Source organism: Caenorhabditis briggsae, assembly GCF_000004555.2.
Source record: "Caenorhabditis briggsae complete genome, chrX, whole genome shotgun sequence".
NCBI lineage: Eukaryota > Metazoa > Nematoda > Chromadorea > Rhabditida > Rhabditidae > Caenorhabditis > Caenorhabditis briggsae.
Genome location: NC_013491.2, coordinates 806,477 through 828,193, shown reverse-complemented (window position 1 = coordinate 828,193; position 21,717 = coordinate 806,477). Strand labels below are relative to the sequence as shown.

At 37.4% G+C, this 21,717-nt stretch overlaps 5 protein-coding genes across 5 annotated transcripts; 2 read left to right on the top strand and 3 right to left on the bottom strand.

Annotated features, from left to right (window-relative positions):
* Positions 1-2,562: 2,562 nt before the first annotated feature.
* Positions 2,563-4,591, bottom strand: CBG16402 (the record flags this gene model as incomplete). The annotated part of the gene is made up of 7 exons (XM_002643605.1): positions 2,563-2,652; positions 2,704-2,795; positions 3,108-3,226; positions 3,404-3,881; positions 4,017-4,268; positions 4,325-4,519; positions 4,570-4,591. The coding sequence occupies 7 exons, from the start codon at positions 4,589-4,591 to the stop codon at positions 2,563-2,565; spliced, it is 1,248 nt and encodes a 415-aa protein (XP_002643651.1).
* A 1,665-nt stretch (positions 4,592-6,256) lies between these two features.
* Positions 6,257-7,624, top strand: CBG16404 (the record flags this gene model as incomplete). Its single annotated transcript, XM_045238755.1, has 8 exons — positions 6,257-6,308; positions 6,495-6,567; positions 6,612-6,676; positions 6,723-6,853; positions 7,123-7,192; positions 7,270-7,359; positions 7,414-7,475; positions 7,553-7,624. 8 exons carry the CDS (start codon positions 6,257-6,259, stop codon positions 7,622-7,624), a joined length of 615 nt encoding a protein of 204 aa, XP_045095852.1.
* Positions 7,625-8,211: 587 nt separating this feature from the next.
* CBG16405 lies at positions 8,212-8,496 on the top strand (the record flags this gene model as incomplete). Its single annotated transcript, XM_002643607.1, has 2 exons — positions 8,212-8,325; positions 8,398-8,496. 2 exons carry the CDS (start codon positions 8,212-8,214, stop codon positions 8,494-8,496), a joined length of 213 nt encoding a protein of 70 aa, XP_002643653.1.
* Positions 8,497-8,801: 305 nt separating this feature from the next.
* On the bottom strand, positions 8,802-12,955 carry Cbr-col-187 (the record flags this gene model as incomplete). Its single annotated transcript, XM_002643608.2, has 4 exons — positions 8,802-9,004; positions 9,053-9,157; positions 12,247-12,709; positions 12,758-12,955. The coding sequence occupies 4 exons, from the start codon at positions 12,953-12,955 to the stop codon at positions 8,802-8,804; spliced, it is 969 nt and encodes a 322-aa protein (XP_002643654.2).
* Positions 12,956-13,466: 511 nt separating this feature from the next.
* Positions 13,467-15,416, bottom strand: CBG16407 (the record flags this gene model as incomplete). Its single annotated transcript, XM_002643609.1, has 8 exons — positions 13,467-13,733; positions 13,785-13,926; positions 13,978-14,142; positions 14,189-14,390; positions 14,450-14,783; positions 14,831-14,989; positions 15,033-15,164; positions 15,339-15,416. The coding sequence occupies 8 exons, from the start codon at positions 15,414-15,416 to the stop codon at positions 13,467-13,469; spliced, it is 1,479 nt and encodes a 492-aa protein (XP_002643655.1).
* Positions 15,417-21,717: the final 6,301 nt, after the last annotated feature.

The window sequence follows — 21,717 nt, the reverse complement described above, 5'->3', positions numbered from 1 at the left end:
GACTAAACATAAACAAAGAAACCGAAAGAACAAAAATTTCGAAAATCCGAAACAAAAAATCAAAACCAACCGGAGCAACCAATTCTGACTTGATATAGTGGTTCTTTGAAATCTGCCGAATTCCTTCAGAGGAAAATTTAGTAAAAAAATTAGTAGTGAATGAAAAAGAAGCCATTGGAAGATTCTTTCGTCTATCCGGGCGGCGAGGTGAGGCCAAAGAGATAAATAAACGCAAAAATGTTGTCATTTTTACACTGATCCCAACATGATTGAGGGTCAATTGGCCTCCAGTGATTTTGTACATCATTCTGCTACAAGATATTTCTTTTATACCTGCAGCTGAACTGAGAAAAAAATTGAATTTAAAAAGTTTTCTGGCTAACAAAGTGATCTTCTCCACTGTTACGCTTCCTGTACGGTGTCAGTGTTGCGTGAAATTAAAGATCATCGGCTATACATATAGTCAGAAGGACAACAGGATTCGTTAGAAATTTTGTAGAAGGACGAAAAAAGAAAACATTTCTAAAGGTGTTGGATTTCTCACAATAGACTTAACAGAGAAAGAAGATGAGGAAAATAAGAAGAAATTTTGGAAAAAAGAAAAATCGAGTTGGCAAAAAGACTAAAGGTTGTGTAAGACAGTCAAGCAACCTAAGTTTCATGTTACTTCGATGATATGAACATTGAAGAAACGGATAGGACAAATAGAAGAGGAAGAAGAAGTCAAATTGCGTAAGATGAAATTGACGTGAATTGGCGAACATTAGAAAGAAGATGCACGGACCAGAGCAACTGTCACACAAGGACCTCAGTGAACACACGCAGTACACACAATTGTTAAAATGAGGTGCAGAGAGAAAAGTAGAGATATGAATCGGAATGTGCACATTCTGATTGACCACGGGTGGTACAACTCTGGGGTGGGAAGGAGCTGATAAGAAATGAGAAATGTTTTATATGTCACTCTGTGACAGACACACAGAAAACACAAAATGTCAGAGCATGGTGCAATTTGAGATTACGCTGAAAATTTATTCGAACTGGCACAAAAGGTCAGAATAGGTTTTTTGCGAGTTTAGAGAGCACAAACTACAGGTTTCCATAAACTCTGAATACTATAGGATACAAAAAGTTTTTACAATACGCTGATTACAGGTAGAATAAATCAAACATTTAGTTTCTATGCGTTTATTTAGCTGATAAGGTTATTTTGGATAAGAATATCTTAGCAGATGAATCGTGTTGAAGAAAGGTAACGTACACATTTCAGCATGCAATACTTTTTGAAAGCTACTATAAAAAATTTTTGAAAAACAGTCAGGAAGACATTCCTCAAACCAAAACATTGAATAAGTTGAAAAACAAATGAGAGAAATTTCCTAGGGCTTGAACAATTCTTGTACTAAAAACGTAAAAACTTTGAATTTTTCCAAAGTGCGTTAGTATTCCAGACAGGTGCAACTGAACTATTCTAATTTATTTTTATTTCTTTGACTGGTTAGAAGTTTCAGTCGCTTTTGATAAGAATCCCACTGGCTACTTGGGCAAACACTGACTGGACAGTATGAAATAAGTGTGAATAAGGCGACAGTGTACAAAGTTTTGGAAGAAAGACCCGGCCGAAGAAGCGGGTATTTGTATGGTGACCGAAATCAAATGTCTGCTGCGCGAAAAGGGCAGTGACAGACTAAACACGTACAATTTACAGAGAACAAACGTGACTCATCCTATGCAAAACACTTTTCAGATGGTCTTCATTTTTGGGCAAATTGGCTAGAAGTGTAGGGTATAATGGAAATCAGTTGTCTTCGAAAGTAACAGTCACAAACTCTGAAAGACACAAGAAAAGGTTGTGATGACCATAATTTGTTGCATGATGAGGAGAAAACGGATAATCCGATGATTTACGGGGAAAAGTGGGAGGTGAACTATTCTTTACACGTGAAACGGAAATGACGTGGATTGTGTGAAAGTTGGTTGAAGTGGAGAAAAGTGGCAAAATGAAGTGAAAACTGAAAAGACGACATGGAAACAGTAACCTGGAAACAATAACATGGGAACAGTAACCAAACAACAAAAGGAAAACAAGAATTGAAATGAAAATTGGAAAACGTTTGTCGAACAAAAATCAATTTCATCCGTTTTTTGAAATATAAAATGAACCGAGAAAACGTATTCCGAAGTTAAATAAGTTGGCAATAAGTTTTCTTCTCAAAATTATATGAGATTTATAGAAATGGAAAGAAGTTATTGAAATTGGCGTTTTTTAGATTTTTCTGGAAAATCTGAAAAATCTGCGATTAAAAACTACATTAAAGTAATCCAAGTGACAAATTTGAAATAAAACTGTTCAGTAGGAATTTCGAAATGCCTCCCAAACTTTGAAATCCAAATATTTATACTGAAGATGAGTTCAAAAAATGGAATGATTCATTCTCCATTATTCCGTTATATACATCACAACGTTTTCGTACACACACACGCACACATAATAAAAAAGACCGGCAACCACAAAAATTTGAAAAGTAATATTGAGGACTCAAAACCAATTATTCCACATATTTATGACATTTGGCATCCAGCAGCTCGAACAGCAGTGCAACAACCGTTGTAGCTTTCAGCAAGAGATGCGATCAGAGATGGGCATGCGGCCTGGAGACAAAAATATTATGGATATTCTGGTTCTCGAAAATTTTTCGGTACCTGTGTGGAAACTCCCTCATATTGTTGACGGGAACTTAAATAGATTTGCACATATTCTTGGCACCAGTAGGGATCGGAAAGGGCGCATCTCGCTAAAAAAAGCTTACAGTTTTTTCTGACATGTTTGAAGAGGTGTTTACTCTCTTGTTAATTCGGGTAGGAGGGCGACGGAGTTTATTTACAAAACAGACGAGGACAACGAAAAGCGGAAAGTTGAAAAGACAAATAAACGTGTAGCACAGTGTATAAGGGAAAAGATTTTAGAGGAGATAAAAAAAGAGGTGTAGGCGGTGAGAGATTTATGATGTGATGGGAGGAAAGCAATGGCAAACACGTGGCAATAACTGTTGTGGGTGTCAAAAATTACTCAAAAGTTAATCGGTGACCAGATGTTCTTTATCTACCGTTTGGGCTCATTGTGGTAGAAGATACTCGTTGATCGAATTGGACACCATTTCCAGATAAGCCGACGTTGGTCCCGGATGGTGTTCCATATGATCCAGTTTGCCATTGAGTAGAGGTACTATAATTAAAATAAAGTAATCTTTTGGAAATTTCACATCGAAATATAGTTGTCGGATTTGACCAAATCTAATGAACAAAGGTTGAACTTTTTTGGACGGGATGTGTTCCAAAATTTTTTAGAAAACTTGAAATCAAAAATATGGGTTTACGGTGAGTGCATTTTTCTGCCACTCACCGATATGGATAATACATTTCAGTGTTATTTCCAGCAACATCAAAAAATCTGCTAGAGAACCTGTAGGTTGTCTGTCCGTTGCGGTTAGCATTGCCATAGTAAATATCATTCGATCCAGCATCACGGAACAATTGAGTGTTGGCATTTTGACCGTTGAGAGTTGGTCCTGGGAGTGGTCCGGTTCCGCGGAGGTTCAATGTGGCTGGTGGAGGCTGGTCACGAAGTCTGGTGGTTTTCAGGTCGGAAGCACTGGTATATCCTACTTGAGAATTTTGTGGCTGATCGAAAAGGGTATATGTTCTTCCGGTCGGAATGTTACCAGTTCCAAGGTTGTTGGTCACAGATGTGGAAGTGTATGGGGAAGCTGTGGAGCTGAATGTGTTGGAAGCCTGATCACGAAGCACTGGGTTCGAGCTGGAAGAGCCGGCTGGAGCGTACTGTCCGAATGGATACACGTATGGTTGAGCGGTGCTGGGGGCTGGAAGTACACGAATTATGAATATTTTTCATTTTTATTGATTTCCCGGAAGAACGTTTAAAAATTGAAAATTGATTCAATATTTCACAAACATTTTTTAATTCAAATCAGTAGAAATCTTTGGTAATTATCTACCTGAGTACTGCACATTATTATTGTACTGGGTTGACCCTGATGTTCTTCCCGCGTTGCTGCCGGAGTTATAGTTGTAACCATAAATATTTCCACTAGACGAGTACGATCCACTGCTGGATGGGTTTCTTTGCACAATTTGTTGATAGTTCACTTGATTTTGCTGATCGTTGGATAGTGCTGGTCCGGTGTAGTAACCATTAGCTGGAACACTAGAGGAGCTAGTGACAATTCCTCCGTTCGCTGATGATCCAGCTGGAAAAATCAATAAATTTTTGTTCTTAAAAACGCTAATGAAAAAATGCACTTACAAGATTGCTCGTAATTTCTAAGCTCTTCTAGATAGGTTTGCGAGTATTCGTTGGCAAGTTGATCGTTCAAAAATTGATAATTCGGATTTTGTACCAAGAAAGGACCATTGTTTGAGTTTCCAGTGTTACTAGTGTCATAGCCATATATGTTACCGTAGGCGTTCTGACAGTGAACGGAGAATGCAGAAAGACAAACTGAAAATCAGAAGCCGATTAAATTTTGAAACTGAAAAGCTGCATGTTACCTAAGAGTAGAGTAGTGAACATTGTCAGCCAAGATATGAGCTACTCCGAAATGAAATTTTGCTTTTATAGTGGTACCAAACTATTTCGTAAAACTAGATTTTGAGTGAGATCTCTTCTACAACATATATTTAGAAAATGGGCGGGGAGTGGATGACTCTTCAGAAAAAACTCAAAGGTAAAGTTAAAGGTAAGCCATGAGATGATCCTAACAAACTTCACTATTATTTGTTGTTTGCAATGCCCATCTCCTTTCTTTTTTCTCTTCGTCGACGAGTCAACAAAGGCATGTCAATGCCCGCTGCCAAGTGTCTATGGCAGTTCACCAAAAGACTGAAATAGAAATATTGGTGGTAAAAGATGAAGATTTTTCATTCGAGAAATGGTTTTGAGTTTTCCAAAGGGAACTGTGAGAGTTTGGTGTTAAAACATCCTTGACATGCAAACAACTTGGTTCCATGATCATTGAAACATGCAGGGATAGACCACCCGTAAAACATGTTAGCAGAAAGTGTCTAGGGTGTTCCGATCAAAAACTGACTAGGATGAGCATCGAAACATATAATATAGAAACCTGATCAGTTCGATTGCTACCAATTCTATCAGTCCCAAAGGAATATTCGTCTGCCATTTTTGGAAGAGATTGCAGTTTTCAAAATTTTTAGCAAAACTATTTTTTGCATAGTCAAAGTTTGTGGTATAGAGAATTTTAATAATCCATTCATCCTGTTTTCTTAGAATGCATCTAGATTTTTTTAATTCGTTCTTGTATCAACTCCTCATTGAGAGCTAGTCTTCCAATACATTTATTGAGAAGTTTTTCAAAATGAAAATTAGCAGTTGTCGAATTTTCTGAATTTTTTTTGTTCAAGCCTTACAGATAGACTGAGAAAACTATTCCAAAATTACGGGAATGGTTGTTTGAATTATCAAGCATTTTACGCCAAATTTAGAATGAAAACTTATGAATCATTTCAAAGCCACGAGTTATACATCTCGGCATGTCTAAAGACTAGTTTGTGCCATCTGAAACAAAAAATTAATAGACCAGAATTGTTATGTGTGAATAATGACTAATACAATTTTAATAACTCTTAAATGCTTTTTTTAAAACCTTCAGGCATCGAATGGTCGTTAACCTAGAAAGGTTTTCCCGGAACAGATGAAGCTTTATCTCTTGTCAGATTACGTGACGCAATTCGTTGTTTTGATAGACTGTGGAGACCACTGAATACCTATACGAGTTCCGCTATAAAATTGTTCCTGCTTTTAAGTTTTATTTCCAGTTCCTCATCCTACTTCCCATCATTATACAGAATTTTTTATGACATCAGTAGTCTACGATGCCTAGTTCCACTCCAAGCCAAAAAAAGACAAGCTCGAAATTTGGGAAAACACAAAAATAACCAAATCTTATCCTCTAAATCCCAATTTTAATCCCTTGCGCGACCATTCGGCGTACTTGCAAAATCGAAATAATACAACGAAAAATTTCTATATCCATGCGATCGATCAAAGAATCAGCTGTTTGACAGGGATTCCTCCTTTGTGAGGTTTCTCATGACGTGTCGTTTCTGTCAAAGCCACAGACACACAAATGTTTTGTTGAGCTCGTGTTGCTATTGGTGATTTTAGGGGCTCCGTGGCTAAGCGAGAAGAGAAGATATATTCATTTCCACCCGGATAGAGATGCTGTCGAATGTTGACTTCTCAAGATGTCCCACTTGTTTGGAGGATTATGGTAAGTTTTTTTCTCTATTATGATGTTTATCGACTACTGAAAGTGAATAAGCAGTGACTCAACTCAGGATAGAGTTATTTCATGATCCAGGAAATGAACTTTTGTATAATGTACAGCTCCTCGAATACTGAGAACGAGGGTTAAATTTAAAATTTTTTGATGTTTTTTTTTCCATTTTTTTTCCAGATGATAACTCTCATCGTCCGTGTGTCGGATTTTGTGGTCACTCAATTTGCTTGAAGTGCCAAACTAAACTTGTGTAAGCCCCCATTCAACAATTTTCAGAGAATTTTCATATTCCAGAAACTGTCCTCTATGCAAACGCAAAAACTCATTCTTTGGCACAGTTATCAACTATCAATTACTCGGTAAATCCCATTCCTTCTCTATAGTGATTTTTCTCAATTTTCATAGACTCATGTCTTGCCATCCGTCAGCTACTAAACGAAAGTCCAAAGAGCCCAACTGCTGGTGCCAAGTCACCAAACCGCATCAGAGCTCCAAGCCAAAAACGGATGACAGAAACTCCGAATATATCGCAACAGGTGCGTCATTTGTAATCATAGATTTTTGAAATTTCGTAGGTTTCCCCACACATTTCTCACACCAATGAACTGTTTTTGTAGGGCTTCATTTTATAAATCGAAAAAGTGTAAACACGAAAGTGAGACTCGTGGAATTGTGTACTTCGTGGAAAGCCCAAAATATTTTTAGTCGTTTTTGTAGTCCATGGAACACTAGGCAGCAATGTAGTGAGAACTAAATAACAATTGAGGGTTTCCAGTACTCAGTTCAATTCGTAACAAAATTCCAGGTTGTGAACGCAACGCGTAGAAGTCGAAGGACCGCTTTGGAGACAACTGTTGACAAAACCCAGCAAAGAGGTACGTTATGCTCGCCGAAAAAAAACAACAACTAAAGAAAAAACCTTGAATTACTGGAAAAATAATTGCTTCTATAGAAATTGAGAACAATTGGATTTCACAGCACATTCCAGCCCCAGAGTCTCGCCGACGAGACCGATCATTGAGACGACTTTCAGAGAGAATGGGTTTGTAGAAAATAACCGAATTCTGACCAATAATCATTTCATAAATTTTTCCAGTTGGTCCTGATAACATTCCAGCCGTGTGCTACAGAACCATCTATACAATTCCGCCTCCCGAGGTAGGTGGGACTTAAAAAGTCTGGAAAAGGGGGAAGAAAAGAAAATGGGCTCACTAACAAGAAATTGAATTATTCAGAACTTTGCCGCCCAGGGAATTCCGTCCGCCTTCAACCGAATGTTCTTCGGGCGTTCATGTTTTGAGATTTGAGTTTTTCGTCTTCTTCCATTTTATTTCTCGCTTGTCTGTGACTGTATTTAATTTTTTTTCGAATAAAACGTTTTTTGCATCATCCAACTTTTGAAATCACGAGTTTGATTCAAATCAGTGCGAGGAAAAAAAAGCTCAGAGCGAAATAAGCTATCCATGAACTCAGAACCATATTTCCCACGGTTTCCCACGTCAGTCGCTCCTAGAAAGCCTGAGTGGTAATCTGATCTTGGGGTTTCGTCTTCAAACAATCCTAGATGTGAACTAACGCCCCTAAACGACCTCATTGTCTGAAACCAGACATTCACAGCCCGAATTTGATTTTCTGAGTAAGCCATTCTGTTTTTCAGGTTTTTATTCCAAATTCTACTTTCTTCGTAACTGAATTCACAATTATTTTTAGTCTGATTTTTTCTTTTTTCTCAGTCTGATTCTAGAAATTATGCATCCGTCTTTGTTGTATATTTTGGTTGGCGTTTTTTTACGAATTCCTAATAGCCCCCTTGAAAAAAAGTATATAAGCATCACGCAAAAAACAAAAAGGCACAATTCAGCCCAGTTGAGCTTCTCCACATCTTAACTTCAAGATGCAGTTTTCTGTGCTGGTCGCCATGCTTGCCATCCTCATCGCTCTCACCTCCGCTGTCAATGCCCATTTTCCAGTCTACAGTCTTTACAAGGAGCGGAAACCGGTTGATTTGGTAAGTGGAGGATTAGAAAGTTCTTTCGAAAAAAAAACTGAAGCAGAAATTCATTGACATTCGATTTTTTAGTTCCAAGCCTTGGCCAGCGCACGGCAAGCAAAACGACGAGCTGGAGTATTTGAGGAGAACTATGATCTGCCATTATCGGAATTCTACCGTAGCAAATAAATCTTCGGATGAATCGTTTTTCTTGATCATATGATAAATGTTTTCTGTTAACATTAATTTGCACATATTGAAATGATTCAAATCAGAAAGGAAAAAATTCAAATTTGGATGATATTCCTAGAATATCTTCCCATTCAAAAAAAATCTTGCATTCTAATTCTGAGATTATTTTTTTTCTTGCCTGAATGATTCAGAAAAAAAAACAGACTAGTCTCAAAGTAAACTTCTGGAGATATACAATTTATTTATATAAAATGGGAGAATCATTAAAAAAATTGAGATAACTTTTTAAACATCTAATTAACTTAAACCTTCTTAAAATCACGGATAGTCATAGATCGCGCCGGACACGGACAGTATGAAGAATCTCCACCCGGTCTTCCGTGTCTACCAGGTCTTCCAGGCTCTCCTGGACGTCCTCTCCGTCCGTTCTCGCCTCGGAAGCCCGGAGGTCCCATAGGACCTGGTAATCCATTGTCTCCGGGTAGTCCTTGTCTTCCGGGTGGACCTTAACAAATCTTATTTGGAGAAAAGTTCTGCAGAGAAGATGGCGCACCTCTGGGACCTGTTGGTCCTGGTGGTCCGGGGAAAATTCGTTCCGGTTTCAATTTGTATCCATTTCTACCATCCTTTCCGTCTTCCCCAGGCGTTCCAGGTTCTCCTGAAATTATTGACGTATTGGTTCAAAAAAATGGAGGGATTTTCATTAGTCAAAACACTGCGGTATTTTCGAGCCGATTGGAATTTGAATCAATTTACGTTTGTTCAAAAAAGTGCAAGTAATTTACTTTAGTGGTCCACATTTTCTAGTGAACTTAAAATACAGGGCAAAAAATTCGGGGGGTACAATGATTCGGGGGTACAAGGGGGTACAACTAATTTAGGGGTACAAAATTGGTGATTCGGGGGTACAAAATTCGTAGGTACTATAATTTGGGGGTACAACGATTCGAGGGTACAAGCTATCGATGATTCGGAGGTACAACCCACTTCATTTGGGGGTACAACGCTTGTGATTCGGGGGTACAATTTTTTTTTGAGGGAGTTTCTGAATTCCTGAATTTCAGAGCGGGATCTGAAAATTTCGGAACTTCAGAATCGGAGAATCTGAAAATTGCCAATTTCAGAACTTCGAAATCTCAGAATTTCAGTGTTTCGGCATCTGAGAATTTCGGACGACAGAAATTGTTCACTTCTCATTGGTACATAGTTCTTTTTGAAAATGGAGAACTGTAAAATAAGCTTGACAAGTTTTACAAACTCAGGTTCTTAATGCTTAATTTAGGATTAAAACCCAGCCGATACTTTCCTCAATACCAATTTTCCTCAATTCTATTTCATTTCCCTTTGTTGCTCAATATTCCTTTTTCCCCAATTTTCCTCAATTTTCCAATTTTTCTTAATTTTCCTCAATTTTCGTGGTAATTGAAACTTTTCTTATTTCTTTCCATAATTTTCTAGATCATTGATTGAAGGAAACAATCACAAATTAGCGATTTACCAACGAAATTCGAAAATCCCAAAAATTGGCCCAAAATGAGCTATTTTCATTCGAAAATTGTTTGAACAGACAATAAAACATTACAAATATTATAAAATTAATTGTTTCGATTAATTACCACAAACATTTGAGCAAAAATGACGAAAAACGAAGGAAAAAGGAGAAAAATGGGATTTGCGAAAAGCTGTGAAATTTGCGAAATTTTCCCATAGATGAGAAAACCCCCCACCTCGGCCACGTACATGGACTAATGACGTCATTGCTCGCAAATTTTATTTTTAGGATTTTCTTAGTTTTCCTTCGTTTCTCATCGTTTTTGCTCAAATTTTCGTGGTAACTAATTGAAAAAAAATTAGTTTTATAGTTTCTGTAATGTTTTATTGCCTGTTCAAACAATTTTCGATAGAAAATAGCTCATTTTGGGCCAATTTTTGGGATTTTCGAATTTCGTTGGTAAATCGCTAATTTGATTGTTTCCTTCAATCAATGATCTAGAAAATTATGAAAAGAAATGAGAAAAATTTCAATTACCACGAAAATTGAGAAAAAGAGAAAATTTGAGGAAAATTGGGAGGAAAAAAACGAAGAATTACATCTATTGGCCAATCAGAAATTACATCTATTGGCCAATTTTTGTGAGGAAACCTGAAAACTGTTCGAGTTATCTGAAAAATTCTGAAGATACGCCATTTGCAACCGTTGCAAATTTATACGGCCACTCCAAAGATCGGGTAGATCATGACCTCCAGGAAAGACATATGGGTCTGATTTTGATTATGTATCATTATAAGCACTGTGAAAAACTGTTTTCATCATGTATGTTCTTTTTTCTGTAACCTTGGCATTATTCCATTGATTGTTTGCTGATTGATGCTGAAAAAGCTTCAATTGGCGCGTTCAGATAAGCTGGAAGGATCGAAAAAGCCAATTAAAAGTAACCTAAATATTCAAACTGTTTATTTATCCTATTTTTCCTGATCTGGAAGCCAAAAAACCAGCGAAAAACGGCTGGATCAGTTCAAATGTTGAACTCAAGAGATCCATTCTTGTCCCTCCAGGCGCTTTGAAGCCGCGTCTTGATATGATACGGTAGTTCAACCTTGGTGCCTGCATGTATAAAGTTTGGACAGTTCGTGAAGATGATAAAAACATCAAAAGAACAGCCGTGCGCTCTGATCCAAGGCTTTCCGACGGTCACAAAGTACGTCGTCTCGACAACTCCCGATAGAATATCGGAACCGACTGTGAGAAGATAAGAAGCTCTTACCATTCTCAAATTGTTTTCTCTGATGAAAAAAAAAGCGAGGTGAATGATTTTGGAAATCGATTTAAAGCTTTAGCTTTCTTTTTTTTCTTTTTCTTCCAGTCCGTTCCCATATTTTCACGGGAGATGTCGAGATGACGTACTTTGTGACCGTTGGAAAGCCTCGGATCAGGGCGCACGGCTGTTCTTTTGATGTTTTTATAATCTTCATCAACTGTCCAAACTTTTTAAATGCAGGCACCAAGGTTCAACTACCGTATCATATCAAGACACGGCTTCAAAGCGTTCGGAGGGACTAGAATGGATCTCTTGAGTTCAAGGTTTGAACTGATTCAGCCGTTTTTTGCTGGTTTTCTGGCTTCCAGATCAGGGAGAATTGGATAAATAAACAGTTTGAATAATTTAGTTACTTTAAATTGGTTTTTTTCGATCCTTCCAGCTTATCTAAACGCACGGATTGAAGCTTTTCCAGCATCAATCAGCAAACGACCACGGGCATAATGTCAAGGTAACAGAAAAAAAACATACATGATGAAAACAGTTTTTCACAGTGCTTATAATGATACATAATCAAAAGCAGACCCATATGTCTTTCCTGGAGGTCATGATCTACCCGATCTTTGGAGTGGCCGTATAAATTTGCAACGGTTGCAAATGGCGTATTTTCAGACTTTTTCAGATAACTCGAATAATTTTCAAGTTTTCATCACAAAAATTGGCCACGAAATGTAATTTGTAATTCCAAATCCAATTATCAAAAAATTAGATAGATAACTTCAACGGTTCAAAAGTTATGATCCAAGACATGAGTGGCCGTATAAATTTGCAACGCACTGTATACCGACGTTTTTCTCAGACGAAACTAAGAAAATACTGAACTTCTTAAAAACAAAATGATAGAATTCTCCACAAAAAAGTTTAAACATCAAGAAACTTTGTGAATTTAATTTCAGAGTCACAAAAACTGTTCAAAGAAAATACCAACCTGGTCTTCCTGGTTCTCCTGGTTCTCCTGGTAAGCCACGCAATATTTTGATGGTTCCTAGTATAGATCCGGGCAGTCCTCGTTTTCCAGGCAACCCCTTTTCTCCTTCCAGCCCCATTATTCCTCTCCGTCCTGGAGGCCCTCTTGGACACATTATACAGGCTAAGCGTTCTCTGAAAACGCATTTCTTGGCGGGAAGCGTTTCAAAGTTGTTGATTCCACGTCGTCCTGGCTGTCCTGGCATTCCAACGTCTCCTCTACACCCAGGAGGTCCTGGTGGGCCTGGTGGACATCTTGGAACAAGAGGTTCACAAACGCACCAGGGCGGTAAATTTGATTGGAGTGTGTTTCTAAAGATCCTTTCTATGAAAACCGACTTTTTTGTGACACTTCTCTTCCTGATGCTTGAAAAATGTTCTTCACTGACCTCCATAATTTGGTCCCAGGCAATGTTCGTAGTAACCTAACAAAAAGCTGTTTTTTTTTTGCCGGAAATGTCTATAAAATATACCGTAAACTCAGCTACATTTTTTCTCACTATCACAGATAGGTCATTCAGTTCTCGATATATTGTTATAGAATAAAACAGTCCATATAAAACAACGACTAGTGCGAAAAATGGGAAAAACACGAAGTATAGGGAATTTGTGAGAGAAGATGGCATTTCCACGGTATGACAAAATTGTTTCACACTGGCAAACACTGTCATCGAAGATTTTTTTCTTTGTAATCCGCTGCAGATTTACTATATACGACTTGGCATAGTTTTCCTGCCATTACGTCATTATTTCTTTTTTCGTGTCTTTTTTGAGATTTTGGCAGCTTATTACTCTTTTTGTTTAGTTGATCTTCCTAAGTTAAAAAGGGAAAATTTGTGAGATTTGTATTTTACGCAACAGCCTGTTTGGAATTTCTTTACATGGAAATTCTGCCTATCTATGTTTTTGTAGCTTTTTGAATACCAAACTTTATTTCAGAAATCATATCAAATCGAAATGAAACTTTGAAAGTGTCCATTATTGCGTCAGACACATCATCATCAAAGTAACATGATATTGATAGAAAAACAAGCAAAAGAGCTGCTCACAATTTTGAAGCTGAGGGAATGAGAATTTAGACGAAAAAGAAAACATCATGGATGATGTTAAATATTTGGAAAATCGGAAAAAAGGGGTCATAGAAAAGCAAGAAAAGAAAGTTTAGTTTAGAAATGAAAAAGTTTACAAAACACGGTTCAGAATGACGGCAAGAATTACAAGTGATGAGAATTGGTGGCACACTGCAGACATTGTGATAATACGGAGATCCTTGTTACTGTAGGGGTCCACATTGTACTCGTCTTTGTTAGCGGGCTTGATTGGGATGCGTGTTGGCTTGGCACGCGGAACGATGCGTTGGAGAGGGACTTCAATGTACGGAGATCGGTTTTGTGGTGTGACGTGGACGGTACGGGTGATTGGATAGTAGTCACTGTGGTCGAAAGTTAACTAGAAATATTCGAATGAGGCCGGAAACATGGAATTTTCATTTCAACTCACCTCATAAGTACCTCGATTTGCAAGGCGCCAAAATTCTCCATCTCCGTAACTCACAACAATCTTGGCCTTCTCATCAATACTAACAGTGGCATTTACAATCCCTTCTCCAGTTTCAGCGTCAATGACAAGACCGTGGATAGCTCTGTAACATTCATATTGTTTCATTCAAATCTAAAGCGATTTCAAGACATACTCATGAACTAGTGAAATAAACTTGAGCAATGCGTATTTGTTCTCTTCCCACAGCTTTACCAACTTTGCAGTTTTTGGAAATTTCTCACAGTTCATCTCAACAGTCAGCTCAAAGCAATTAGTGTTCAAATAGTTCCAGTCTTGCATTCCTCCAGAAACAATGTACCTGAAAAAAACTTGAATACAGTAATATCTTGTAATTAATTTTTTACCAGTCCGCTCCATTGATGATACCATTTTGAGGATCCACAGCAACATTCAAATCGTCATCCAAACACCTCGGCCCCTCTTTCCACATACGCTCGTGACCTCGTGCATACGAGTAAGCCAACCGGACGAAAAGTGCATTGTCGGGTGATGGAGCGTAATGTGCTTGTCTAGTACGTGTTGGATAGTCATCGAATGGGTAATTCACTGAAATTATGTTTGGTTAGAATAACTGCAAGTTGTGATAACTGGAAAAAACAACTAACCAAGAGTCGTGCCACCGTGCAGATTAGCTGATAGAACGAAAGGAATTTGGCGAGTCCAATTCATTACAGCGATTGTTTCGGGTTGAATATCACTTGTCGGAAAATAATTGGGAAAACGACTTGGAAAGTTTCGATTCAAATCCTTTCCATTAGCATTTTGACGTCCGGTGATTCCAGATGAATCTCCTTCTGACGCATGCTCATACCCGTCTGGATTCATGGATGGCATCAAATGAATTCTAGTGCTGTCAACAAGTTGGTGGATCCATAAATTGGTGTTATAGTTTTGAAGCAAAGTTTCAGCTAGGGAGACAAGGAAGACACGTCCAGTGACCTATTAAGGAAAATAAATCATAGATTAACACGAAAATGTAGGCTAACCTCATTTCCATGCATATTTGCCACATACTTGAATTCCGGAATCAACTTTCTGTGCTCTTTCGGATACCTGGACACCACAAAAACCCACAACTCTCTTCCTTCTACTGACTGACCAGCCGAATAAATATGTGTCAGATTTGGATATTTTCTGTGAAGGTTCTGAAACAAAACCGTGTACTCTAAGACTCCAAAGAGAGCTTACATGAATGTGATCCGTCAATGTTGAGTAGTTCATGTGCCTGAAGTGAAGTGGGTCACGAAACGGACCGATGGTCTCGCGCAACTGGTTCATCGTCGCGATTTCTCCCTCTTTGGTGAAGTGGCGGATTAGCATCTGAAGAGAGATAAGAAGTTTTTCGGCAAAGTTAAGCTAGAGTGGTTTCTGTACTCTTGAAAATCGAGAATTTTTTCACATTTTTTTTTCAATTCGTCATTACAGTAGCATTCTGAATAAATTCTGAACAATTTTTCGGCAACTATAACAAAAAAATATAATGGCCTACAGTACCTGTTCATCTTCCTCAGCATGCCGTGACCCGTGTGCAAAAGCACACAACAACAGTAACCAGATAACCGTCTTTCTCATCGCATGGAGTTACCTGAAAATTACTTCGAATAATAGTTTCTGTTTTCAAAATATAAAAATGTGGAAGCAAGAAGAAGAATGTGGGAACATGAACAAAAAACCGTGTTATCAAGATTCCTCATTTCAAGTTTCAATAGGAAAAATTGTTTCTCCATGATGTGTCACTTTGATGAAAAACCAAACTTTGACATTGCCTTCATCTATCTTGTTTCCACTTTGTTGCAAACTCCAAAAGGACGATGACATAGAAGAAGAACCCCATTGGTCTCTGGGGAGCCCGTAAGAAATAGAAGACGGGTAGAAGAAAAGTTGAACAAGACGTAGAAGAAGGCGTTACGCGAATAATAGAAGTAGTTTTGTCGACAAGTATTAGTTACGGATATGACCCAATTACCCATTGAAACGCACTTATTGTTAAAAGTGCAACATGGAATGGAAGGGAAGAGCAAGCAATTAGGATAGTTTGAAATGACTTAACAGTTGTTTTGAAATGACTTAACAATTGAACAGAAGATTTTTTATCCTGATCATTTTAACTCATGCGTGTTATTCGACTCTTAGCCTCAATCAGAAGCATGTCTTTTTTTGGTATTCAAAAAATATGTCCCGAAATACATCTATTCTAGAGAATTGAGCATTTTGGTTACTGTAATAAAATAAATATAATGTTAAAATTCAAAAACCTTGTCTTGTTTTTCAAATATAAAATCTCTACGCATCGATGCAATACAAATCAAGTATGTTTTTAAAAAGAGCTAAAAAGCGCGTTTTATTTCGGCGCAACAAAGAATAACAAGAACATACATTATTTTCTCCGATTATGCTTCTGGGGATATATCCATCGCTTCAAATACAAATACCAGGCGTCAAAAAGAGGATATGGGGTAAAAGAGGAAAGTCTGTGGAAACTCGAGAACAACCCCGACGGCGCTGGTGACGATGGGTTGAGGAATAGGTGCCATCATAAAAGTACGTATTGAGTGTCATAGAAAGCGAAGAGGAACCTATTCTCATCTCTGATGGCGTAGTGCCGACGCGAGTTCAAAGAGGAAGAGATGGGTAGAGGACTCTTAAAATGGCACACATGTGCGCAAAATGAGAAAAATGGTGCAATTGCACATTTCAGTTTTAATTTACAACAAGGTGGAGCAGAGCCGAGGAGAAGAAAAAAGGGCTCTTTTCTAGTTTAGAGGTCCCAAAAAAATTTAGAGGTCCGAAAAAAAATTAGAGGTCTCAAAATAAAATAGAGGTCCGAAAAAAAATTAGAGGTCTCAAAAAAGTTTAGAGGTCCCAAGAAAAAATAGAGGTCCAAAATACGAAAAACGCGCAGATGTTGGAATATGGTACTAGTATTTGAACTGTGCGAGTAGTTTGAGTTTTAGGGTCTTATAGGATGACAAGACTACTCCTAACAATTTTAGCTCCAATTCTCTCGCATCTTGCCGATGAACCCCAATTTACATATGAGGAAAATTTGGGCAATACAGTAATCACACCGTGATTATGCTGTCTCTCAGGCTTAGATAATTGTCAAAAAATATGCATTCCTAAGCCTATTAGAAGTATAAAATATATCATCAACAATTATTTTGCTATAAGACCTCAAAACTTTAAATTCTTACACAATTCAAATTTTAGTACATTATTCCGGTATCTGTGCATTTTTAAGTTTTGGACCACTATTTTTTCTTGGGACCACTAAACTTTTTTGGGACCTCTAATTTTTTTTTGGGACCTCTATTTTATTTTGGGACCTCTAATTTTTTTTCGGACCTCTATTCTTTTTTGGGACCTCTATTCTTTTTTGGGACCTCTAAACTAGAATAGAGCCGAAAAAAGGATAGTGAAAAAATTGAACTAAAAGATGAAACGATAAAAGAGAAACCAAAAATAGAAAAAGAAGACTGTTCCGAGGGTTCGTCTCTTGGTGATGAATGAGTCAAAAATTCATCCTCCGAGTCGAGAAGGGTGAAGGAAAGAAGTGAAATCTTGAGACGGCTCAATGAACTTCTGACACAACTTATTTTTTTTTACCGCCCATTTTTAGAAAATTCGCATAAGAAAAACGGAAGAAAGCAACGCGAAAATTCAATGAAGAGGAAAATCAAGTAGGGACCATGTTGAGCTGAAAAAATGCACAAGTAAAGGCGACGAGAAAAAAGGATAATGAAATTAGAATTCCGGATTTGGGGGAGCCAGACTGAGCGGGCTTGAGGAGGCGGGGCTCTACGTGCATATCTCGAAAAATTGTAATTTACCTGGAGAAAAGTGTGGGTGACTACTTTTTTTGTCCCATTTTAAGACGGGAAGAAATGTGTTTCGGGAACTTGAATAATGTAGTATCAGTTGTAGAAAATGTGGTCCAATGACGTTTGTAGACTCCACCCACTCGAATATAAGATATGAATTGTAACCCCAATTAAATTTTTTAAAAAAATTGACATTGATAAATCAGACTGATATGTTCTAATCAAAATACATTCTTGCAAACTTGAAAATTAAAAAATTCGTTGGAACTCAAATGATCTTTGCAAAAACTACGCAAAACTGAACTACAGTAGTTCAAAAAGCCAATGAGATGAGAAAAATGTTTCTTAGTTTGTCACTGACAGAACGATGGGACAGAAAGAAAAATTACCTTGCCTACTGGTCAGGGAATATTTTTGAAATTGTTTGCACAGAAAGCTTTAGAAATCATAAAGCTTCTGACGTTTCGAAATCCAAAAACTAAGATATACAGTCAATCCGGTCAATGAAATATATAAAATTGTATTACTTTGAAAACTTTAGAGAGTGTGAATCAGACCTAAATTGAAAATGTTGCGTTCACTGAATTTGTTGAAAGTTTCTATTTTCAGCTTTTTGCCGATTCCTGCAAGACACCTGTTTTTTCACGTTTAAGTATGAAAACATCGAACTGAAAATTATCACAACATTGTTTCTCAAAAATTCACAACCTCTATTTCAACTGATTGCCAACACCCGACACCAATGTTACACTTGGATAGAAGTGAGTAATATTGAATGGATATGTGTAAAGTATGCGATCACGATAAGAATCTTTTATTTTTCGATTGAATCATTTTTTTTTATTCGAACACGTGAGCTGTTGTTTGATTGGTTTGAGATCATATGAGAGAACGAATTATCTTTTTAGAGCAACGTTTGGAACCGGTGAATGCAAAAAATTAAACATGACTCCAAATTAAAATTTTTTACTTTTTTCAAAAATTTAATTTTGCGTTCAGAAGTCTCGTTTTCACGAACCAATTCGTTTTGTCAAATGAAAAAGAGAGAGGAACAAAATGAATAGAATCTAGATTGGCCCAAGAGGTTACAAATTGCTTAATTGTCCAGTTTCACCATTTAGGAAGATAGAACGAGTAGAATGAGCAGACACGAAAAGAGGAACTGACTCTTCGCGGTAATAAACGAGAAATTGGTGGGATGGATTGTCCTAGAAAAGTAAGGGTGGTAGTGGTGAAAGTCTGGTGAGCAAATGGTGGTGGGATCTGTCACCGGCTGTTGAGAGTGGTGGAATTTGACTCAGGGTATGCGCAGCGGGGGGATAAATGGATCAACTCCATCACTACACCACCCCGTATTGCAATAAATGACTTTTTGTAACAAAAAACGGAGCTACGAGTTGCGCAAGTTGGAGGTCAAATCTCACCAGGAAGAAGAAACATTAGGCACTCGGAGTTAGATATGTGTCGAATTGGTGTGTAAAATAACAGAGGTGGGAAAGAGAGTGATATGATGATGCTCTTTTCTCCATTTCACATTTGTTGTTCTTTGTCGGATGGGTCAAGCTATAAAATCTGCTAAGTGCTATCAATCAGGTGAAGCTTGATAAGAAGATTTAGAGGAAAACTAGCCTAGTGGAAGTAGATGAAATTCTCAAAAATAGGTAAAAGGTCAAAAAATAAATGTTTCCTTCAAGTCAGAAGACGTCAAATGCAACATGAAAAAAGAGAAAATATATTGGTGTAACCTCGGGGGAAAAAACCAATTAGAAAACTCGGTCGCAAGAAATTGAAGGTTAGAAAAACCAATATATTGTTGACTTTTCATAATTTCAATTGGGTTTTGAAATTATAGGTGGGATTAATTTTTTTTTCCTTTTTTCGAGGTTGCCATTTTTTCTTCTCTAATTCTGACAGGATCATTATTATATCAGAATGTCTTAATGTGTCCTAATGTCAGAATGTCTTAGAGTCTTCACACCATGAAACTAAAATTTTTGACAAGTGCCTCTTAATCCGAATTTCATGATATCATCATGATATTTTCAGTTAGTACATTCACCTGGATGAAACTGATTCAAATTTTTTACACATATTTGTTTTGCTTTCAGCAGTTTTATAGAACCTATAGAACATTGATTCGAAAAACAACTGAAAAGCCTCCGAAATTTTTCAGAGCGAGTGAAAAATTAAATCTCAAAAACCATATCTTTTTCCACAACACCCCATGAGTCATCAATAAAAAAAAACAGAAAATTGTTTTCTCCTAAGTTTTCTATGCTGCTTAAAAATTCATTTCCTAAACTTCCGTAATAGCTTTCACCTTCCATCTATCATTCCACGAAACTCTCAGCCCCCGCTTCACTTTTTTCCTCTTCCTTTTCTGTTCCCAAAGAAGAGCACACTAAATTCGAATTAGCTTCTATCAATGCACACTCACCAACATGCAAGTACACCACAATGGTCTTGTTTACGTCGTATCGTCTGAAGTCTGTCTTTTTTCACAACGATGAAAAGTAATAATACGCTACTATGTAGACACACTTATCTTATCAAACATGACCAATTCTTATGACACGATGATTTCTCCGGCATTTTCGAAATGTTATTTATAACTTGCAGAATAGTCTTTTTTTTCAATTATCTTATCTCTCTTTGTTTATAGTACACACTCTTGCACTTTTGATTGCTTCAAATTTTAAAAAGTTCCCAATAAGATATAAACCCCGCAGTTGTCGGAGGAAATTGGTTTTCTTCTTGTTTCCTTCGACACAAGAAAAAAAGCTTCAATTTTTTGGCGAATTCTTTTTTGAGCATTTTGCGGTCGAGCTCAATAAATGCATGTCGAGTTTCCGTTTTTCTTCTATGAATTTCCATATGAGTGAGTCTTCGAGCCATGTTTGGGTTCTCGCGTGGCAGCAAGTTAGATTTTTTGCGAATTTTCAACTCGAATCTTTTAGGGAGATTTCATTCAAACTTCTATATGACAAGGGACCTTCAAATAGGTGAGCTTCTCCCTCTAGATGATTTTGACATGCTGATTTCAAAAATCAAAAATTTACTATAAAGATATATAAAAAAATCATACATTTTGAGAAAAAATCTTTTATTTTAGAAATCGAGGTCGGAACTTTCCTAACTTTTGTGGGTTGTAGTTTTAATTACTTTCTTGATTAAAAAAAAATAATAACTTGAAACCAGTAGTCACTTTCATGTCAAAAATCTGTCTGTTTTAAATTGTTTCCTGTTCTCTATTTCAAATATTTTTCAGAGTTTCAAAAAACCGAACGAAATTCGAGAATTTGATTACCCGATTCAACTGTTAAAACAGAATTGTTGAAAAGCGCTTGCTGCCATTCTACACCACTTGTCCATCTATCTATTTTTGCCATGCCGCTTCCTCATTAACCCGAAACCATTTGGCTACGAGCGGAAACATTGTTTGTGTCCTTCTTCTCGCCTTTCTCTTTCCCCGTCCGCGTCCACTCTTTCTTTCTCTTGTTTCTTCGGATACCACAATACAAACGACACCAGTAGAAAATAAGTTAACTTTCTTTTCCCTGTTTTCCTCCCGTTCCCGCCTGGTCTTCTCGGTCTGCTGTTTGCGAGACCCTACTCTCCCCGAAACACACCAACATTTCGCTTTCCATATGACCTCGTGCCAATTGCTAGGCGCTCGGTTTCCTAAACACTTTGGTCCTTTTTCCTTGAACACCGCTTACCTATAAATATCTCAAAAATGTATATTACAGTAAGAAGACTCAAGTAAGGATGCTGAAATGCGGCACAATCATGCGGCCTCAGTTTTCAGTAAGTTTGGTTACACTGTACCAAACAAAAAATGACCATTGAAATAAAAAAGGACTACTTTGTAGTGTAGTCTCTCTTTTCTGTATACACGAAGTGATAAGAATTTCGGTCTTCCCCCATCAATATTTTCTTTCCATTCACCATCTTCTTATCACCAAATGTATATATTTAGTTTCGAAAATTCTGCAGAAAATCTCAAACCTCTTTCTTTTCCGTTCACAATCAACCAAACCTATTTTCAGCAA